At 44.2% G+C, this 23,448-nt stretch overlaps 1 protein-coding gene across 4 annotated transcripts in view; it reads left to right on the forward strand.

Annotated features, from left to right (window-relative positions):
• SPTBN1 (spectrin beta, non-erythrocytic 1) overlaps nt 1–23,448 on the forward strand; it is a 213,675-nt gene that overhangs the window by 86,486 nt on the left and 103,741 nt on the right. For 2 of the 4 annotated variants that reach the window (XM_012477173.2, XM_012477174.2), the window contains exon 1: nt 12,001–12,513. The exons of the other annotated variants lie outside the window; for them this stretch is intronic. In XM_012477173.2, coding sequence (XP_012332596.1) covers nt 12,405–12,513 — 109 coding nt within the window. In that variant the 5' untranslated portion in view covers nt 12,001–12,404. Of the gene's footprint in view, nt 1–12,000; nt 12,514–23,448 lie in introns of those variants that run through there. 4 annotated transcript variants of the gene reach the window in all.

Genomic DNA, 23,448 nt, shown 5'->3' on the forward strand with positions numbered 1-23,448 from the left:
CAATTTCATGAAGGTTGGGTTTGTCGAGATCATGAGGTCTGATTCTAGTGACAACTCTGTGGGAAATGGATAAACTGATAAACTCTATGGCACTGCACACAAATGTGAGGCTGGGAGGCAGTAACTAATTTATGAGGACTTTTGTTGTAAAAATGAGAGTTGGCAGGATTCCCAGTAAATATCTTTTCCTAAGGGTGGAAGATAGGACTGGAGAGATCATTGTGTTGGTTGACAGCATTTGAGAATGTTTGGTTCCAGCTTCAGCATCACAGACAGGTAACATATAACATTAGATCTGCTCTTTCTTCCCTGCCCAGTGGTGCATTCCTTGTCTTTCTGAAGTATTTTTTTTTAATTCATTTTTAATTGTGGTAAAAAACACATAACATAAGGTTTACCATGTTAACCATTTTTAAGTGTGACTTCAGTAGTGTTAACTATGTTCACGTTGTGCAATCAGATCTCTATAGACCCTTTTCATTTTGAAAAACTGAAACTCTACACCCATTAAACAATAACTCACCACGTTCCCCTTCTCTCAGCTCCTGGCAACCACAATTCTACTTTGTCTTTCCATGAGTTTAACTACTGTAGATAATGCATGTAAGTGGAATTATACAGTATTTGTTTTTTTCTAACTGGCTCAAGCTTCATCCATTTTGTAGCATATGACAGAATTTTCTTCTTTTTAAGTAGTATTCTATTATATGTATTATAAACATTCTTTTTTTTTTTTTTTTTTTTTTTGAGACAGAGTCTCATTCCGTCACCAGGCGCCAGACTGGAGTGCAGTGGCGTGACCTTGGCTCACGGCTCACTGGCAACCTCTGCCTCCCTGGTTCAAGCAATTCTCCTGCCTCAGCCTCCCGAGTAGCTGGGACTACAGGCGCGTGCCACCACACCTAGCTAATTTTTTTGTTTTTTTAGTAGAGACAGGGTTTCACTATGTTGGCCAGGATGGTCTCGATCTCTTGACCTCGTGATCCTCCTGCCTCGGCCTCCCTAAACATTCTATTATAAACATTTTGTTTATCCATTCATCCATGGACATTAGAGTTGCTTTCACCTCTTGCTATCGTGAGTAATAATGCAGTGAACATAGGAATGCAAGTATCTCTTTGATATCCTGCTTTCACTTTTGGATGTATATCCAGAAGGGGGAAGGTTGGACCATATGGTAGTTATATTTTTAATTTTGTTGCAGAACCTCCATACTATTTCCCACAGTGGCTGCACCATTTACATTCCTATCAACAGCATACAAGGGTTCTAATTTCTCCACATCCTTTACTGAAGCTTTTAGAATGTTACCAAAATAAGGTATAATGGAAAAAAGGCACCAGCATGGTCTCAAATTGTGTTTTTCTTGGTAGATGGCGATTAAAAGGGGAATGGTGATAAAAATAGTAATGAAAAGAGGTGAGTGGAGAGGAAGTTACAGGTGAACTTGGCAGGTATTAGAAAAGAGCTTAGTCTTTCTCTTCTCTCACTTCATTCTTCACCTGTCATTAAAATTCTAGTTGTAACAAATAAATCCATTTATCAGGTATTTTTTAAAAAATGCCTCCTGAGTAGGCTATTCCCTCAGGATACCACAAGAATAATAAAGGAAAGGTCAATGTATAAAACAGAAAAAGGATTTTTAAACCACAAAGTTTGCTGAGGCCAATTCTGTGTATGGTTCTACACTGCGCTGGACGGATAAGGTGGAAGCTGTGCTTGTACCACATCCTGGGCTGTCCTTCTCTGTGAGCTGGTGCAAGTTGGACATCAGAGAACATAAAAACACATCACTCATCTAGCACTCAGGACAGGCCTGTTGGCTCCACCTTTGTGTTGGATGCTGGAAGGCAGTGGGGAAAGGACATCAAGATGAGTTTTCCCTAATTCCAAGCCCTGGACCCACTTCATTGACTGGCATGAGAAATGCATGCCATTTCCTTTGTCCTTAGCTTCCTCTACCTTCAGATTTGCTCTGGAAATGGCAGCAGGAATTCAGAAGGTCTGCTTTCTAATCTTCGGCATGCCAGTAGCTTGCTTTATAACTCTGGGCACATGGCTCTGTGCCTCATTTTTCATTTTTCTTACTATAAATGAGATGGTTGGCTTAGATAGAGGAATTTTTAAAAGGAACTTCTCATACCTGTTAGGACTTTTAGCTATCATCTTCTTTTTTTTTTTTTTAAAGATGGGGTTTCACCATGTTGGTCAGGCTGGTCTTAAACTCTGAACCTCATGTGATCCGCCCACCTTGGCCTCCAAAGTGCTTGGATTACAGGTGTGAGCCACGCTATTATCTTCTAACTGTGACGGATTAAAGTATGGATGAGGGGGTGTTACCTAGGCTGGCATAGGCTCTGTGATTATGGTGCTACCTCTCTCACAGAGCCCTTCCTTTCATCAGCGTTCAGGTTTCAGAAATGGAGAAATCACTTTGAACTGTTCCTTGAAGATACTGGGCTGGGGGTATGGGGTGACGGTTCTGTAAGACTTGCATCTGGCCGGGCCTGGTGGCTCGTGCCAGCACTTGGGAGGCTGAGGTGGGTGGATCACCTGAGGTCAGAAGTTCGAGACCAGCCTGGCCAATGTGGTGAAACTCTGTCTCTACTAAAAATATAAAAATTAGCCGGGTGTGGTGGCACGCACCTGTAATCCCAGCTATTGGGAAGCTGAGGCAGGAGAATCGCTTGAACCCGGGAGGCAGAGATTGCAGTGAACCAAGATTGCACCATTGCACTCTAGCCTGGGCAAGAAGAGCGAAGCTCTGTCTCAAAAAAAAAAAAAAAAGAAGGCAAGACTTGGATCTGTTCTAAAACAGCTTATAATATTTTCTGAGATCATCATGTCCTCCATGCTGCTGCATATGACAGGATTTCCTTGCTTATAAGTAAGATTCTATTGTATGTATATGCCAGTTTTTAGAGATTTTCTATTTCAGATCCTTTGGTTTTAGGGAAAACATTGGAAAAGCTAAGGGAACAGCTCATGGTCACATAGCCAGTCAGTGTTAAAAGCTGAGAATGGAGTGTGCTCTTCACTTCTCTTGAGTCTGTGTCTGGTGCACTTTCCATTATTTTAATTAAGCAGATAAGACTGCTACACAAGAAGAGATAAGCAGTGCTCTCAGAGTGTATGATACGTGCTGGACAAGGGAGGCTGACAGTGCTGGTGTAGGGTTTCTAAGAAGGAGCCATCATCTCAGCTGGGTAATCTGGGAACCCTTCCTAGAGGAGGGAAGGCTTTGAGTTGGGCTTGAAGGATGAATGGACTTGGGACTAAGAGGTGAGGAGAGTGCCAAGAGCTGAGGCATGGAAAGCCCAAGACAGGAGGTGGAGAACTGATCAGTTTGGCCGGAGCAGAGAGGACAGTTAGGAGGAAGAGATAAGGACAGACATTTATTGAGCATCTGTCTTGTGTTGGGCACACTATCTGGTCTTTGCCTGTGCCATCTCAGCAGCCTGAGCATGGTGGTGCCATCCTGGTCATGCACTTGTTTGAGGATATCACTTTGTTCCCACCCTTTGGGACTTAACCTTCCTTATAGTAAAAGTCAGGTGTATTTTGATCCTGCCAGAAATTACCTGGTTTAAAATGGGGAGATAAAGAAAAGAGGGAAAGATGTTTTATGGTATCTGTAAAGAAGGTCTCAGAGGTAGCTATAGTATTTAATTATTTTACAGTAAGTCTGGAGCCTGCCTCCTACTTTCTAGGCAGCTGGCGGGCCTTGGTGCTCCTAAGTGACTGGGCTGCTCATGAATTATTCAGGGCCTGTGCCCAGTGAGTGGCTGCCTAGCAAAGTCCTATGGCAGGGAGGCTGTGCTATCTCAGTGAGAGATCAGCAAAAGCTCAGGTGCTGAGGAGGAAGAAATGACTGCACCCTTAAAATATTTCACATTTTATCATGCCAGGGCTGCACACGTTGTTCCATATCCCTGTAACTGGGTAATCAGGACCTGTTTTTCAAAGAGCAAGAAACACACCCCACACCCCCAATTACACTGCCTACACTCTTACGTTAGAATGGCACATATCAGCAGAGATTTGGTTAGAAGCAACATTAACAGTGTGCAGATGAGACGGAATAGGAAAGAGAATGTTTGTGCAGAAGAAATCCTGCTCTGCTCTGATATTTTCTCAGCCAAGTAGGGAAATGTAGTTGTTGCTTAATTTAGAATGGTACTTACTTATAACTATCAATAACTGTTACTGTCACAAACCTATCATTTGTTACATGTTACACCCTTGTGTTTGTGTATGCATGTGTCCTAGCGTGTCTGATTTCTTCAGCTAGGTTGAAAGTCCCTCCAGAGACTTCTTACCATGTCATGGGTCCCTCCAATAGTCTATGCCCAAGGACGGGGCTGACAGCCTGTCGGATTGAGTTGACTTTGGCTCTCTGTAGAGGAGAAGTATGTCTTGACAATGAGATTTGCATCCCCCTCGACCTTTTTCTTTTCTCCTTCCATCTCCAGGTGCCTGCCCTACCTGCCCCTTTCTTTTTTCTGTTTTCTTTTTCTTTTTTGCAATGGAGTCTTGCTCTGTCAGCCAGGCTGGAGTGCAATGGTGCCGTCTCAGCTCACTGCACCTTCTGCCTCCTGGGTTCACGCTGTTCTCCTGCCGTAGCCTCCTGAGTAGCTGGAAGTACAGGTGCCCTCTACCACACCCGGCTAATTTTTGTATTTTTAGTAGAGATGGGGTTTCACTGTGTTGGCCAGGCTGGTCTCAAACTCCTGACCTCGTGATCCACCCGCCTCAACCTCCCAAAGTGCTAGGATTACAGGCATGAGCCACCGAGCCCAGCTGACCTACCTGCCCTTTTCTCCTCACAGCTCCTGGAAAAGGTAACATGGTTGTGAATATATGAATATACCTGAGGGCAGGGCCCAGAGGCCTATTTTCACAAAGAATAGATTTGTATTTATTCCTTACCCATTTCTTTCCCATGAGCTGTGCTACCCAGGGAACAGTATCTTCTCACTGCCCCATACCCCTGCCTTGTAAAACTCTGGCCTGATGGCTCTGAACACCTGTGTGTGTCAGCTGTTTTCCTTGATGTTGGAGGTGAAAAGCAGAACCGAGAACTCTGGGCAAGAGCAGGCTTGGCCCCAACTGCATTCCTCAGATGTTGTTTTCCTTTAAGCCACTCTACCTGCAGCAGAGGAGCCCAGCCATGGCTGTGGCTGCTGTTACATTCATAGGCATGGCAACACCTGTTTGTCAAAGTGTGGGGGGTGGGGGGTGCTCTGGACCGGGGAATTCTTTTGTCTGTGCAGGGAAGCTTTGCATGTGTAGATAATAGACATGATAAGAATGCAGGGATAAGGTCTGGAGGGGGTAGAAGATTCAGCAAACTACATTCCTTCCCCCAGGACCTTGGGTGCTTGTTGCGAGTATAACTTGCCGTTTTCCTCCCTCTCAGCAGTGATCTCAGGTGTTTTGTATTCAGGTCTGATATGACCAGTTAGGCAAGAATCAGGGAAAGGATATGAATGGAAACCAGCTTTACCCTGGTATTTCAGATTCAGCTGTATACTTAGATGGTTTTATGGGTGCAGGGTGAGATGGGGGGCAGGTGTAAGGAGAAGAAGAAAGAACCATCCATATCCTTCAAGGAACAGAGATAGTAACTGCTGTGGATAGAAAAATATCTTTTGTCCCTCTTTAATTTTACTTCTAGTTATTGTGAGTCCGGAAGTACCAAATCTGATAGCCCCACCTCAAAGAAACATTGGCTTTATCAAAACGTAGGACTTCTATAACTTTTTTCATAGTTAGTATTGTTTTCTGGTTATCTCTGAGTTATCACTGCTATAATATGTGATTCTGAGTATGGCTTTCCCAGTGCATAATGGGCTGAGTTAAAGAGAAGGGATTGGAGTGTGTTAGTGCATCCCAGATAGAGGACTGGTCCTGCCACTCAGAAACACCCTTGTCCAAAAATCCAGAGGGGTAGCCACTCTGGTTCCCAGCCTAAGGTCTATGATTCCACATGAAACCTGCAACATCGTGCAGCTGGTAGCTTCCTTGGTAGTAAGAGATGGCCAAAGGTGGGATAGGATTAAGTTTTGAAATTTCTACTATGAGGAGTTTAAAGCCTAGCAATTATAGCCATGAGGATTGTACTATAATAGTATCTTTGTAGACATTTATCTCACTTAATTTATAAAACAGCTCTACGAAGTTGGTCCCATTATTATGCCAACTTTTCAGGCACAGAGAATCAAGGTTAGAAAGCAGCAGAGCCAGCTTCTTAGGTCCCAGATCTGCTTTTAAGCACCTTTTCTTCTGTAGCTTCACATGTCTAAGCCCTGACTCAAATGCTTACATAGGCAGTACTGTATAAGTTGAGGGATGGTCTCACCCATGGTTTTCTAAGAATAGTGTGAGTTGTGAGGGGAGGGGAAGTGCTCCTGACTGCTTCCAGCTGCCCAGGCCATGGGCCTTGAGTGAGAGGTGACATTGGAGAGAAAGGAAACAATCTAAGGAAGTGGCAGGCAGGTAGCAATGGCATAGAAATAGCAGTGCCAAATGTGCTATGCCAGCAGGGCTTTTGAAAATTGTTCTTTTTTGGAGAAAAGGAGGCTTCATATAATTGCTTCTGTCTTCTGTTTTTGGCTGGATTTCATGGTGGTATGCTTGGTTAGTTGGTTGAGTTTTCTGGTAAGTGGGGAAATTTCCACTGAAACAGGGCTGGGTTTTTAAGAGGCAGGTTTTAGGGAGAAAAGAAGGTAGCAACTAGTAGTTAGGGAGTGGGAGGCTCTTTGGGCGTTAGACAGTGGAGAGAAGAATGATCTCAGTTAAGGATTCAGGAGTGGGAGAGGTGGGCAAGAGGCTCCTGGAAGGGAGTGGGTGGGCTAGAGAGGTAAGACAAAAATAGAACTAGAGAGATGAGACAGAAAGGTAATATAAACCAGTGCCTGGTGTAGCATAAATGCAGTGGTTTGGAGCTGCTTCTCTATGTGGCCACGCTAATGGAAGAGGATTATTTTAGCATTTGTTTGATTTCCTATAAGGAAATGCTCAGGAGAAATTGGCTGTGGTCATCCAATGCCAAGGGACTCGACAGTGATGAAGGATGGAAGAAAGATGTGGAGATGGCAGTAGACAGCAGCAGAGAATTTGGGAAAGCACATCCTGTAGGAAACTTTGTTGTTTTCTGTCCCTCACTGTTCTCATGTGCTCAGATTGGTTTTTCAAGTCCCAGGGTTGAATATGTACAAATCCCATCATATTTTGTCATTTTGGACATCCTCTCCCAGACATACTGAGTCTTGCTAGTGTCTGGATGTTCAGGAAATGAACATCTAAAGTTTACCCTCTCAAGCCTGCTGTAATGCAGGAAAAGTATTCATCTTTCTTTCCCCTCAAGACTGCATAAAGTCTCTTAGAACAAACAGAGGCTTAATCTTACCTTGCCACATGCTAAGTTATACAGAATCTTAGTGTACAGGTCCACCAAGTATTAGTAGAGAAACGAGACCAAACAAGACCTAATAAAACCCACTCAGAACCACAGAACCCTTCAAGCAGCATGCTCTGTGTGAACTAGCAGAGAATGTGCCTAATCCTGACTCAAACTAAACGTTGTAGAGGTTCGTGTGGAGGCCTGCTTGGGTTTTGGATTAATCTTGATACCACTTACCAAGTCCTGTGATTTTTTTTGCAGAAAAGCTTAGAAACCCACAGCAAGCTGAATATACTCTGAGCACATGAGAGAAACAGCAGAATTGGGAGGATGGGGAGTATGCTGACTTGGTGGATCTGGTGTCCATGTGTTGGCTGTGCCACTCACCACCTGGGGTCCTGGGCAAGGCACTGTATTTCTGTGAACCTCAGCTACCCTTGGCTTCAAAATGGAGACACCTGTCACACATGGTTAGTCACTTAAGAAAATATATGTGGAAGCATTCTGTCAGCTACCATATGTGATGCCATTCAGTTTATGTGGAGATTGATAATTGGGACTGCAGTTAGAATTGGGACCTAAGCAGGGTGAACCCAAATCACTAATATATTTAATACTAAAAATTCCAGTAGAAATTTTTTATGACCATAGATTCCAAACTGTTTGGTTTATAGACAAGGATTGAGAGGCCCAGGAAACATCAGAAACATGCTCAAGATTACATAGCTCCTTGGCACTCAGAAGTTAGGGTAAGCCTGAGTCCCTGACTCTGGACTTGAGTCGTTCCACCAGACCACAGTAATTCTGATTTGTTCCACCCATACCTTTGAGCATTTTCCCACTGGCCTTTTCCTGCCTGTGCCAACTTAGGGCTGAAACCTGTGCACAGAGGACATGCTCAGTTGGGCCCTTCCTGGGAACCCCTTCCTCTGAGTCCGGTAACCCTCATTCGCTAGTCTCATCTTCATAGCTTCTTCGTTGTCCTCCTTTCTCCTCATTTTCTAACTCGCTGTAACCTAACTTTTGCTTTTATTAACCAGTTGACCTGCTGATTGGCACACCAATTGCCTTTTCTCTGAGTTTTACTTTTTGGTTTGTTTTGCAGCACTTGAGACCATCTACTCTCTTTCCTCCTTGAAATTCTCTCCTTATATATTCATTCTGCAACTCCCTGGCATCTCCACTGGTTTTTTTTTAATTTTTTTAATTTATTTTTTATTTTTTTATAAGACGGGGTTTCACCATGTTGGTCAGGCTGGTCTTGAACTCCCGACCTCAGGTGATCTGCCCGCCTTGGCCTCCAGAGTGCTTGGATTACAGGTGTGAGCCACCATGCCTGACCTCCACTGGGTTTTCTTCTTCCTCCCATACCCAGGCGTTCCCCAGGGCTCCATGTTTAGCTCTTTGCCTCTTACTTCTTTTTCTAGATTTAACCCCACAGCTATCTCAACTCCCACCTCTGCACCCAGGACTGTATCTTCAGTTTTGAGCTCTAGTTCCACATCCCTGACTGCTCCAGACATGTCACCCAGTGGTGCTGCAGGTAACTCAGATTCCACCTGTCTAAAAGGAAATGTGCAGTTGTCGCCTGCACCCCTCTAGCCAGTTCTAAAACCCTCGAGTCTTTTTTGTCCCTTTCCTTTGATCCTCCCACATACAGTTAGTTACCAAAGTCCTTTGGATTAACTGTCACATCAGCCCATTCTTTTTCATTTGATTGCTCCTTTGACCTGGACTACTGCAGTAACCACCCAATTGACCTTGCTGCCTTCATTTCCTCTCCTTTCTGCCCATTCTTACATAACATTTCCAGATTAATCACCTCTAGAGTCCAGCCCAGACCCTGGACTCCCCTGGCTCAAAAATCTCCAGTGGCTCCCAGAACAGGCTTGGTTCTAACTTGCTTTTCCGGGCTTTCCTCCTAGCCTGAGGGTTCCTTGTCCTCCAGCCAAACTGCAGCACTTGCTGGTGCTGTTTCCTGGATGTCTGTGCTTTTACTGTGCTGCTTGAGAGGAGGCTTCTCCCCTGTTCCAGCCTGTTCATGTCTACCTGTGTTTCAAAGTCTGATCAACTCTGCCAGTTCCTCCCAGAGTTCTTCCCACCTGCCTTCCTCCAAAAGGCAGATGTGTCCTCCTTGTCCTCTGAATTCTTGAGCTGCCCTCCCCGGCCCGCACTGTATTCTTTTGGTACTTTACTATTTGTGTATTTTTCCCATTTCCTTTGGCTAGCAACTCTGCCAGTCGTTTTTGAATCCTCTAAAACAACTGGCAGTCTGCCTTGCACACATTAAATACTGTAAATACAGCCTAGAAAGAAATGAAGAATGAGTACCTCTGGCCTTCCTTTACCTCCTCCCCACTGCTGAAACTGGAGGTGGTCAAATGGGCCATCAGGGATCTGTCTTATTCTTCCCTGGCCCCATCACACCAAATAGATTCCCATTTCTTCCATCTTATCCCTGTGGGATTATTACACCCTTCCCCAGTCTCAAAACCTTTCTAATATTTGCATGTGTTGACTCTGCCTGATTTGTTCCTAAGTGTGGCTACGCTCATCCCAGCTCTACTGCAGTCATACTATATGCAACCTGATTAATTAAAAAGTATTTCATGTACTACCCCATACTAGAGGGAGCTGAAAGGGAGATTCTCAGTGGTGACTCCCTTTCTTCATTAAGTGGCCCAAAGATTAAAAATCAAACATATAAGTTGGCAAAGCACTTTGTAATCTCATTTTCTGTGCCATAGCTGGACACTTAAAGACTTATCACTTCATCAATAGTATACTTAGTAGTGGAGAAGGGTTTGTTAAAAAGATCTTCATTGAGATAGTTCCCAATTCGATTTCTCTTTTGTAGTCTTGATGTGGTGTGGGGGCAGGAGGAGAGGGATGGGGGATGGGGGTTGCAAAGAGGGGGTGGTGCATTTTGAAGAATATACTCTTAATTTTGAAAGTATGACAATTTTTAGAACATTTCCACATCATCTCTTCAGTGACCCTGTAGAGGTGGGCATTAATTATTACTCAGTCTGACAGCTGACGTTTAGAAAGAATCCAGGGTTTCTTCTAAGGTCATAGGGTAATTAAGAGGCTTGGCCAGTGCTACAGACTCAGGTCTTGGGAATCCTAGTCAAGTGCTTTTTCCAAGACCAAATGTTTTGTAATCGCCCTGCCTAGCCTCCCATCAGCAGTGTGAATTGACAGCACTAGGGGCCTTAAAAAAAAGTTCTACATCTTAGATGATGAGAAATGTTGTCTTCTTCTCCTGGTTGGGCCGGGCTTTCCAGAGCCAAAGGATGACATTGTGGAGGTATTAAAAACCTAGTTATGCGGCTGGAAGGAGTGGGCAGTTGTTCAGCGTGGGGCAGTTAGCTAGCCTCTGGGTTTGTTTTAACTCTAAGCCTGGCCAGGATGCATTTACTTCACTTAAAGTGTCCTGAGGACTGAGGTGAATTTGGGGTGGGGATCCACCTCTTTACTGCAGATTGGAATCCCCTAGGAATGAAATTACCTTCTTCAGTGAGTATGGCTGCAGGGCTCCAAACTGAAAATGCCAAAAGTGTAATTTGTTGTCTGCCTGTTTTAGTTAGTGAGGAAAAGGGGGGGATAGGAGGGTGGGGAGAGTGGAGGGGAACTGGAGTCAATTATTTCCCAAGAATACATTTTGATCATTCTCTTTTCTATGTAGATTTTATTTTTGATTGAGATCGGTAGGAGAAGCAGCTGGGAAGTAGAGATTTAAAATTTTGGAGAACCACAAGTTTAAAGGCCTTGTTTTACAAGTCAAAGTAGGAATTGAGGTAGTTTCTGTTCGCTCATCTCACCACCAGATGATAAACAACTCCAGATCAGGGATCTCGGCGCTGTTTACCTATGTACCTTTTTCCCACAATGCCTTGCAAATCGGTCCTCCCTTAAATCTTCCTTGCGTGGAATTCCTGTCATAGGCCCGGTTATTCCAGGAAACCACCGCCTTAATATCCCCTGATGGCAGCGTAAGTCAGCCGAGATGCCTCACTGAGCCCGAACTTACACCTCCCCTGGCTGTGGCCATGCCCGGCGCCCCGAGAGTGACTTTGTCTGACTTCTTCCCGGTGGCGCGCCGGGCCGCCGCGTGGTTGGCGCCAGCGCATTGAGGCTGCCGCGCGCGCCCAGGTGCGGGCCGCGTTACCTCCGCAGACGCGGGAGAGTAAATGAGCTGCGCGGACCCAGGACCCTCCGGTCTCCTCACTCTCCCAGTCGTCCGGCGGGCATGTTCGCCTTTTCATGTGATAGTAATCGGAGACTTTTCCGTTACATCAGGCTCAACAAAAGATTGTAATTCCAGCAGCTCTCTTTGGGAGGGCACCACCGCGGCTCGGGCCGGCGGCGAGTCCAGGGCCCGGCCCGGGGTCGGCGGCTGCCGGGCGGCGGGGGCGGCCGCGGGCCGTGCGGGGCCGGCAGGGGGCCGCGGGGCCGGCCAGGCTCCCCCGCGCCCCTCCTCGTGGTACAGCCTGCGTTTCGTCTACCAGGCTGTTATGCTAATCAGGTGACATCACCGCCCAGCACGCGGCGAGTGGCTCCTGATAAAATTACAAACCGGCGGCCGCCTCGGGCAGCCGGGAGGAGGTGTGCGTGTTACGCCCGCTGGCTCCTGGGCTTGGCAAACGTGTAATGCTTAGGATTGGCCATATTTAAAAATTCTATAGTAGAACCTGCGCCTCCTCTCTGCTTCTCTCCCTCCTTTCCTCAGTAGTTTATTTCGGGCTTCCAGGCGAGGGCCACGGAAGGAGAGAAAGCTACAAGGAATTAGATGCCTGTGTGGTAACTCCTTGCCGGGCTAAGGTGGACTTTCCTGCAGCCGACTACCTATCAGATCACCCGGTTGGACTTGCCGACCGGGATGGGGCTCGCCTGAGGAGCCGAGTGCTGCGGAGGCTGCTGCGTGTTGGATGGGAGTGGGAGAGGGCCGGAGCGGGATCTCCAGGGCGCAGTCTGCGGGGGCGTTACGCCGGGCATAATGGAATTGCAGAGGACGTCTAGCATCTCCGGGCCGCTGTCGCCGGCGTACACGGGGCAGGTGCCTTACAACTACAACCAGCTGGAAGGCAGATTCAAGCAGCTCCAAGGTAAGCCCTCTCCCAAAGGCCGGGCCTGCCCTGGGGCCGTGCCAACGGAGGTTCTTGGAGGCTTTATTTGTGCCATATGGTACGTGACCCTCATGAAGACGCGCGGCTGCACAGCTCGGCCCCAAAGCCTGTGGTTGGCTGCGGGCACCCCATTCATGACTTACGGGAGGCAGTTGCTCATACTCCACTCCAGTAAAGCCACCATTTGGAGTCCCTCTCTCTCCAGCACCCTTTTGACTCTCTAGGTTGTCAGATACTCGCTGCACACACATTTTCTTTCCTTTTAGCTAACTTTACATCAGGTAGATCAGTACTCGTAGACTTATTAGTATGCAGGTATTTGATTCCGGGTTGCCTCTGGCTCCCAGCCCCCAGCCTGTTACCTCTGGGAAGCTTTAAAGGTGTAAAGTGCATTGCTCAGACCCAGTCCTGTAGAACAATAGCAAAGGGGAGGAGGGAGTGGTCTTTTTGTTCCTAAGCCTTCGGTAAATTACAGTTTTTTATTCCGAAGCTTAATTTTGATTTTTCTGATGTATTGTGTTGGGGAAGAGCCTTCCCATCTATTGAGTGGGATGTGTAATTTCTAATGAAAGTCAGTTATTGTCGTTTCAACGCTTTGAGTTGGATTAGTTGGATCAATTATAGGTTTCTTGGAGTCTGTTTAAGGCCCAAATAATTGAATGAGTCCAGTATTTTGCTGAGCATATTTTTGGGGAGAGCAGGAGCCTGTGTGTGCACCAGTGTGCTGTGTATTTTACCTGTGGCCTCTGCAGCCTCTGCAGCCTCAGCTGTTCCTGACCAGACCGCAGGCCCTGGCCAGCAGCTTCTCAGAGCTTATATGTAAAAAAAAGATTCATATCTGAAAACAGAACTCCTTCCGTTTGGAAGCCCCTGGAATCAGTAGTAGGCTGGGAATGGCTCTAGTACTGTAAAAAAGTAGTATTCGAGGAGTGTGTGTTTCTTATTTTAACTCTTCTCAGTGCTGCAAATGTGGTTCTTGTGAGGACGAGGAAGGAAGGAAGGAAGGAAGCAGCTCAGTCCTAGAATGTTTTCATTGGGAACAGCGAGGAGGATATATTTCATTCATTGGTTTATTTGTCTTGTGAAATAGTTGACAGTAATGACACTTTTCTGGAAAACAAGAGACAGAACAGGACGTGATTTTAAACATTTGCTGGGCTGTGCCGCATTCCTCTGGTAGTTAGCTCAGAGGAAGCTTCCTTCGCTCTGGGGAACGGTTCTGTGTCTCTTCGGTTCATTTCTCTTGAGCTCTTCGGCAGTCAAATTTGCTTTTTTGAAAACTTAAGCTGGAGGCGCTTGCAAGTAGTAATAGAGGAGTTGGGGTGGGGAGCGTTCAAGATCTAGGTCTATGTTAGGAGCCCCACGATTTTCGGGTCTGAGAATCCACTGCGTGCCCCTCTTCCCCGGGCCCGGACTCCCGTTTCATTGTGTCATCCTGCCTAGGGGAAAGCACCCACTGGGATCATCAGCCGAAAACCCAGCACCACTCCCCCGCCAGCCCACGCCTGGTAGTCTCAGAAAAATCCAAAACTAGGAGAAAATAGAAGAAGGTGTGGAGAGGAGTGCACCCCTAGGCCCAACCATAACAAAAGGCTGTTATTCTGAAAGGGCTGAGGAAGGTTGTAAAACTGGTGTCTGAGAAGGGTGGAGCCTACACACAGGAAATGTCTTAATTGTCCTCTCTGGACGATGTAAACTTTAAATTAAAAAAAAAATCACCATGTGCCCCTGGTATTTTACCTCATATACTGGTTCTCAGAGAAATCCCTTCAAAAGGGGTAAACTTCGTGTTTTGTGTTCTGGCTTTAAAAATATTTTTTTTTGTAGTGTGAACCTTGTCTCCTAATTTAGCTCCAGTGACTTTCTTATTTTTAAATATTGTGGTTTAGGAGTTGCACAAGTTTAGTGTTGGTATTTCTGTAACAGAAAACCACCCATGTTGAGGAACTGAGGGTGAATTAACTTTCGAGTATGGTAGACCTCAGGAGAATTACACACGTTTGTCAATACTAGAAGAATTTTGATTAAACACACACACACACACACACACACACACACACACACACACCCACAAACCTTTTTTTAGTCCCTACCCCTGGTTTGGTATTTTGTTTGGTATTTGTAGTTCTAATTATCACATATTTTTGATAACATACAATTTCTATCAGCTAATTTAATTTTCTACATGCCTGCAAGGCTGCCTTTTTTACTCTGCTGGGTATAATCTTTCCTAGCACATAATCTCTGAGTATTGGCAAAATGCTCCCCCAAAACTGTATTGAGGTTTTTTTTTTTTTTTTTGAAGGAGTCTTGCTCTTTCGCCAGGCTGGAGTGCAATGTTTTAAGAGACAGGGTCTCACTCTGTTGCCCAGGCTAGAGTGCAATAGTGGTGGTAACTCCTGGGCTCAAGCCATCCTCCCACCTCAGCCTCCCTGGGACTACACCATGTTTGGCTAATTAAATTTTTTGTTGAGACAGAGTCTCACCATGTATCTCAGGCTGGTGTTGAACTCCTGGCCTCAAATAAGCCTTCCTCCTTCACTCCCAAAGTGTTATAATTAGAAGTGTGAGATACCTTGCCAGGCCTGTATTGGATTTTTAATGCTTCCTATATGAATTTATTTATGTAGTGTCTGTACCTGATAGTGCTACGATTATTCTGGAGTTATTTCTGCTTTTTGGCTGGTTTCAAGTTATTTTCCACACTGGGTCCCAAAAATTTCAGGAGGTGTATCATAGAATGAGATTTGGTGTTCTGGCTAAGGAAAATATGATATTAAAATGAGTCTGGTCTGTTTAGATAAAATAGTTTGTAGAGATTTATGGGACAGTAAATAAGTGTGATAAAAAACACACTACATTGACTTAAGGAACTGAGATATAAGAGCAATGGCTTTATCACACGAAGGCTTCTGGCATAAGAAGGCAAGCCCTTCAACCTCTAATGGCTTCAGCATTTACCACCAACACCCAACACACACATACACACACACGCACCCTTTCCTCTTTCTCTTTTTCAGATTTTCACCTGCAAAATTATCACTTTTCTCAGAATCAGTTCATGTATCATATAAAGTTATATTTGGTGTTTTTTCTCTGTTAAATAAAAGAGGAATGTTGAAATACAACAAAATGCCACCTCCCATATTTAGAGAACTGTGTAGTAGCAGAGGTGCAGGTTCATGATAACCATCTCCCCACTTCACGTCATGCAGCTTAACTCCTCATGAGAGAACACTCACCATGCCACTTTCCCCCTCAGAAACAGTTGATTGTGTCCATTGTATAAATTAAATTCCAGACTCTAGTTTGGCCTTCAAAGATTCTCCCTAAAATGGCCTCACTCTACTTCTTACTCTAACATACTCCATTCAAACCTGTTACGCAGGCCTACTGCTCTTTATAAAACCCATCCCTAGGTCCCATGCTTATTTTCTGTTTTGTCTCAAATGCCCTACTCTTCCATTTCATCTATAGAAATGCTTGCCCTTTTTTTTTTTTTGAGACGGATCACTCTGTCACCCAGGCTGGAGTGCAGTGGCACAATCTCTGCTCACGGCAGCCTCCACCTCCTGAATTCAAATGATTCTCCTGCCTCAGCCTTCTGAGTAGCTGGAACTACAGGCGTGCGCCACCATGCCCAGCAAATTTATATTTTGGTATGTTTCACCATGTTGGTCAGACTGGTCCCGAACTCCTGACCTCAGGATCCGCCTGCCTCCGCCTCCCAAAGTGCTGGGATTACAGGCATGAGCCACAGTGCCTGGCCAGCCACCACCCCAAACTTTTTTTATTTTTATTTTTATTTATTTATTTTTTGAGACAAGGTCTGCCTATGTTTGCCAGCTGCAGTGCAGTAGTATGATCCTAGCTCACTGTAATGTCTGCCTTGCAGGCTCAAGTGATCCTCCCACCTCAGTATTCCTAGTAGCTGGGACTACAGGTATGTGCCACCAAGCCCTGCTATTTTTCTTTCTTTCTTTTTTTTTTTTTGGAATTTTTGGAGAGACAGGGTTTCAACGTGTTGTACCAACTGATCTTGAACTCATGAGCTCAAGTGATTGGCCTGCCTTGGCCTCCCAAAATGCTGGGATCACAGGTGTGAGCCACTGCACCCAACCTAGAAATGCTTACTATTTTCAAAGACTGTGCCTGTGTTCCAATTATTCCATAGTTTCTTATTCCTTGTCAGAGTTTGTGGAAAAATATTTTGTTGAGTGTGTACCGTGTACCAGTGAGGGCTTTCTACATGGTAGTTTGTCTGGTCTTTGTAACATACCTGTGAAGTTTTAGAGGTGAGGAGATAGAGGCAAATAACTTGTCCAAGGTCACAGGCATTGTTGAGTTTAGGCTGAACATTGTTGTTCTGTAACTTTCTCCTTTCAGACTTCTAGATGTTCATATTCACATATATATTTTCTTTTAAATGAAAGGGTGACAATGTGAAATGCCCACCCTAACCTGGTTCCCTCTCCTGCCTACCTGCCCCCTGGAGGACTGATTCTGTTGGCTCCATCTGTGAGGTCGTAATGACAACAGGATCTGGTTAAAAAGCATCAAAATGAACTTTTTCTATCTGCTTTGCAGTCAGATCCTGACATTCAGCATCTGATCTTTCTGGAGAAGGTGCATTCTCTAGCTATTCTGGCTCAATGCGTTTGCACCAGGGAGAGGTATGAAGTGCTCTGTCTTCCTTGGGACATAAAGATTAAAGAATTTCAGGCCATGAAATACATTACTCCTAAGTTTATTACATATTGAGAGTTGCCTTGTTGAACTTCTTAATTTTTTATATTTCTTAACTCTTAGGAAAAGTGAAGTGCTGATTTTATACATCTGAATCATGAGGAAAATTTATTCTTAAGTTTTTAGTAAATATCTAGTTTGTGGTGATACCTAAATGTTTGTCTAGCTTACTTTTTTTTTTTTAAAGACGGAGTTTCACCATGTGGCTGGTCTTGAACTCCCGACCTCAGGTGATTCACCTGCCTTGGCCTCCAAAGTGCTTGGATTGCAGGCGTGAGCCACCACGCCCGGCCTGTCGAGCTTACTTTCTTAAACCAAGATGAAGATTTCTGGGTTTACAACCATTTGTTATGAAGAAAATTTGCTCTTAAATTCTTTTTTTTTTTTTTTTTTTGAGACGGAGTCTCACTCTCGTTGCCCAGGCTGGAGTGCAATGGCACAATCTTGGCTCACCGCAACCTCCGCCTCCTGGGTTCAAGCAGTTCTCCTGCCTCAGTCTCCTGAGTAGCTGGGATTACAGGCATGCACCATCATGCCTGGCTAATTTTGTATTTTTAGTAGAGACAGGGTTTCTCCATGTTGGTCAGGCTGTTCTCGAACTCCCGACCTCAGGTGATCCACCGCTCGGCCTCTCAAAGTGCTGGGATTACAGGCGTGAGCCACTGTGCCCAGCCCTGCTCTTAGGTTCTTAAATTCAAAGTAATGTTCTTCAAGTATTTCCCATTGTGACACTGAAAAGAATTAATGACGTATGGTTATTTGTGGGGAGGGAGATAAGAGGAGACAGGATTTATGTAAGAACATTTTGGGTTCTGAAGAAAATGTAAAATATGGGCTTTCTGGTGTGGATAACCACCAATACTAGTTTTTATAAATACAGACAATTTGGTTGGATGTCATTCCCCAAAAGAAATAAAAACTCCTTTTACCAGTTTACTAGACTTTCAGCTCAAAATTGAAGTTTCTAACAGATTTTTGAATTAGAATCCCTTTTGGATGGTGTAGTAATAATAATTGTTAATGAATATAGCACTTAACTTTGATATAGATCATCTTGCTTAATTAATTAAATGAGATTATTCATAGCACCCAGTATGGGATCTGGTACTTAGTAAATTCTAAATAAATGTGTTTCCTTAGTGATAATAATCCTGTGAGGGTAGGTGTTCTCTTACTTTTTATAGATAAATAAATAGATCATTGAATTTTTATCCGTCTGTATGAGACTAGCTTTCCAGAATTCAGGTTTTCTGACTCCAAATTTGATGCTCTTCCCATAGTACCACAAAGTGTGGGTTAGTGTGGATTGCAGCACCCAGATAATATGAATATATACTGCTGGCGTGGAAGATTAATGTGTTAAGGGAGCTGCTCAGATTTCTGGACATGGGCTGCTCTCAGTTTTTGTCGAGTTACGAATATTGACAGTCAAGGGAATACCAATTTTTTCTTAAATCTAACACTTTAGTAGGAAGGCCATTAAAAGGATTCTTGGAGGCTAGTTATATAGAAGAAGAGGGTGATAGAAACTCCTTTTGAGGAAAAGGTAGCACTTTACTTAGAAGAGTTAGCCTAAGATCTTCCTGGCTGCTGAAAAAGCTTTCTGGATGATGGTTCCATGTCATGGCCTCTTCTCACTCTTCATTCCTTTAAAAAGCGGTGCACAGCCTCACTGCTGCTTCCTCTGCTTTAGTCTCTTTTCATGACTTCCTAAAGTGTCTTGTGGAGTCTCCCTGTTGCTGGGCTCTGAGAAGATGCTCTGCCATGCAAAAATGTCTGGGATTCTTCTTTGCTGGGATTTGACTCCAGCCAGCCATCCCAGCTCCAGCTCCCGCTACACCTCTACCCCACAGAAGTCGTGATTCCTTAAACGTGCCCTGCGTTTTTGCACCCATGACATCCTGCGCTCTTTTTTTCTTCCATTGGGAATCATTTCATGTGTCAGGATCATTCCTTTGAGGTTCAGTTCAGATGCCACTTATTCTAGGCATTCCTGGAGGGAGGAGAGGTCAGAATTTCTGCTTAGATTTCCGTCCTCTAAGATTGGAAGTTTGGCCAGGCACGGTGGCTCACGCCTGTAATCTCAGCATTTTGGGAGGCTGAGGCAGGTGGATCACCTGAGGCCAGGAGTTTGAGACCAGCCAACATGGTGAAACCGTGTCTCGAAAAATACAAAAATTAGTCAGGCGTGGTGGCAGACACCTGTAATCCCAGGTACTCGGAGGCTGAGGCAGGAGAATCGCTTGAACCTGGGAGACAAGTTGCAGTGAGCCAAGATCACGCACCATTGCACTCCAGCCTGGGGAGCAAGAGCAAGACTTCATCTAAAAAAAAAAAATTATTAGAAGTTTCAGTGCTTGATCATTCATATGTGATTTTCCAATACGGCCTTTTGTTACAGTTCCAGTCTTTGCCTTTTTGTTTTCCCCCATATTTCATGAAGTCTGGGAACCTAAAGACCAATGTCTGAATAGTCTGTCTTACACATAGAAGCCACTAAACATTTGCTCTAAAGAGCAAAATAAATGAAGTCATTGTTACAGACTCCCTTATTGCTGTGGTTCCTAAATTGAGGTTCTCAAAATGAGGTCCCCAGGTCAGCATCAGCATGACCCGGGAATTTGCTGGAAATGTAAATTCTCAGGTCTCCACTTCTCACCTACTGAATAAGAAATTCTCATGTGGGGCCTAGCAGTGTCTCTAGCTACTCTGCCAGGTGGTTCTGGACACTGAAATGTGAGAAATATTCTCTTATTGGATCATTTGTACAAGCTTTGCAAAAATTTTTTGGCAGGAATAGAGGAGCAGACTCCTTAATTTCTCCCAAACAGGAGCAGGTATTATACCTGATTTCTTTTATCTATCTATCTATCTATCTATCTATCTGCGACCGTCTCACTCTGTTGCCCAGGCTAGAGTGTAGTGACAGGATCTCAACTCACTGCAACCTCTGCCTCCTAGGCTCAAGCAATTTGAACACTTGACCTCAGGTGATCTATGTGCTTCAGACCCCCAAAGTGCTGGGATTAATAGGCTATACCCGATTTCTTACAGAAGAATGAAGAGTTGGGGAAAATAGGTTTTAAAACAAAATTGTGTAGCAACGGGAAAAACACTAGCTAGTCAGGAATGGACTCTGTCCTGCTTAAATTAGAGAATCCATTGAACATTCATCTGAGTCACCTTATCTGCCTCAGATGACCCTCAGATGGAATCAGTTATCTGCTTCAGTTCTCCCATGGAGTTGACTTAAGGGCCACTGTAGAAAGAGATACAAGTTTAGAAAAAATAGTGTTAAAGATAATAGTGTGTAGGCTCTAAAAATAGTTCAATAAGGCATAAAGTTTAGTTTCACTTATATTCTTAATAAATAATCTATTGAATTTAACCTTAAAAAACAAAAATCCCAGCAATTTGGCCTCTGTAAGGGGGCAGGTCAATATCTAGGCTGCTTTCCTTACTTGAATAACTGCCAGGTCTACTTCACAAGATTGTGTTAACCAGCAAATGATATGATCTTTATGTAGTTTCCCTGGAAACATCCATGTACTATTAAAATGTGAAGGATGCTTATTGTTTCCATGACTGGATTTCCTTTTAAAGAAAACTTCTACATATAAATGAACTCTGACAATTTCAATATTGTTGATTACTAGTAAATAATAGTACAGCAATTCAAATATAGACTTCAGGGTTTGTTTTTTCTTTTAACCTTTGGAAAATAATGTGGACAGTGACAGAGCGTTAAGTTTTTAGTTAGTGATAGCCTCATCTCTTGTGCATGTCATGAAAACAGACTAGGTGGAGTTTAGCCATTTGTAGATCCTAGTGCCATTTCTCTCTTGACAAGTTTCTGTCAACTCCGAGGCCCAGCTGTGAAAAACAAATGAAAGGGGTAAATAAAGGATAAGGGCATTATGAGCAATTTTCTCTTTTTTTTTTTTTTTTTTTTGAGGTGGAGTTTTACTCTGTCACCCAGGCTGGAGTGCAGTGGCATGATCTTGGCTCACTGCAAGCTCTGCCTCCTGGGTCAAGCAATTCTTCTGCCACAACCTCCCAAGTAGCTGGGATTATAGGCGCCTGCCACCACGCCTCGCTAATTTATATATTTTTAGTAGAGACGGGGTTTTGCCATGTTGCCCAGTCTTGTCTCGAACTTCTGAACTCCTGACCTCAGGTGATCTACCCACCTTGGCCTCCCAAAGTGCAGGGATTACAGGGATGAGCCACCCCTCGGCCCCTATACGCATTTTTGCTAAATTTTTAATATTCTTTGCTGAATTGACTTAATAAAAAGTTTGACGGGCCAGGTGCCACTGCACTCCAGCCTGGGTGACAGACTCCATCTCAAAAAAAAAAAATTTTTTTTGACAGTTGTTAAATCATTTTGTTGGTGCAGAGAACCTGCCATTTAAAAGTTCAGTTGTGGGCACTAACTTAGACTACTTTAAAAGGCAAGAAGGATTCCAAGAAATAAAGTACTAAAATAAAATTTTTTTAAAAATAGTGCTTGCTCTTTTATGTATTCTACTTGTATTAACAAATACTTACTGATTACCTGCTTTTCAGTGAGCAGCTCTTATCTGGTTAGAAAGAGTGTGGGTGTGTTTCAGCTGTACTGGAAATGCTGGCTAAGCCACGTGATTAATAGAAGCAAGTGGAGAAATAAACTTGATCTAGGTAAGAGGTGAGGAACTGGGGTAGGGGAGTTTAGGCAGGTTTAGGGTTACTGGAACTTAAAGTGCAGAGTGAGGATGGGGTGGTAGGAAGAGTTCTAGAAGGATAATAAAGGATGCAAATGCAAGGCTCTATTAGTCAGGTTAAGGAGTCTGGAAGTAAGGCAGTGGAAAGCTACTGGAGGATTTTATTTATTTTTATTTATTAGTAGTTTTTGGAGACAGGGCCTCTGTCACCCAGGCTGGAGTGCAGTGGCACAGTCTTGGCTCACTGCAACCTCCACCTCTTGGGCTCAAGCCATCCTCCCATCTCAGCCTCGCAAGTAGCCGGGACTGCAGGCATGTGCCACCATGCCCAACTATACTGGAGGATTTCAAATAGGTGAGTGACTTGTTCTGGATTTTCAATTTTATTTTAATATTTTTATTTGTATATATTCAGGGATTACAACTGCAATTAGCTACATTGATGTATTGCATTGTGGCGAACTCAAGGCCTTGAGCGTATCCATTACTAGAGCAATGCACATGATACTTAGGCAACCTCTCGTCATACACTTTATAAATTCATATATATATATATATATAAATTTCTTTTTTTTTTTTGAGACGGAGTTTTGCTCTTGTTACCCAGGCTGGAGTGCAATGGCACGATCTCGGCTCACCGCAAAATCCATTTGATGAAACTATTTCTTTGTCTGTTCATAGGTGTTAGGCATGCTTTATTCTGTGTGTGTGTTTGTATGTGTGCTGCTTTTTTTTAGACGGAGTCTCACTGTGTTGCCCAGGCTGGATGGAGTGCAGTGGTGCGATCTTGGCTCACTACAACTTCTGCCTCCTGGATTCAAGTGATTCTCCTGCCTCAGCCTCCCGAGTAGCTGGGATTACAGGCATGCGCCACCATGCCCAGCTAATTTTTGTATTTTTTAGTAGAGACGGGGTTTCACCTTGTTGACCAGGATGGTCTCGATCTCTTGATCTCGTGATCCACCCACCTCGGCCTTCCAAAGTGCTGGGATTATAGGCGTGAGCCACTGCGCCTGGCTATATAAATTTCTTAACTCTGTCTGACCACTGAGGCATGCTTTATTCTGTGTGTGTATGTGTGTGTGTGTGTATGTATACACACACACACACATATATATAAATTTCTTAGCTCTGATCACTGAGGCATGCTTTATTCTGTGTGTGTGTTTGTATGTGTGTGTGTATATATATATTAGACACACACACACACACACACACACACACACATATACACATAGAAAGGCTAGTCTGACTCTGGTATGATTGTTTTGGATGCCAGTGGTCAAAGAAGGAGACAGAAGACTGGTGTTTCATTTGTTGGAGTGAGAAACTTAGAAACACCATAACCTCCTTAAATTTTGAACTATAGGAGACTTAAAACCTTGTTATTCAATATAGGTAGATGACTTGGGGTTTGTTGGAAATGCGACATCTCAGACTGACCCCCTCCACACCACCACAGACC

Source organism: Aotus nancymaae, unplaced genomic scaffold (genome assembly GCF_030222135.1).
Source record: "Aotus nancymaae isolate 86718 unplaced genomic scaffold, 86718_ANA_hifiasm-v0.15.2.pri h1tg000057l, whole genome shotgun sequence".
In the NCBI taxonomy this organism is placed as follows: domain Eukaryota; kingdom Metazoa; phylum Chordata; class Mammalia; order Primates; family Aotidae; genus Aotus; species Aotus nancymaae.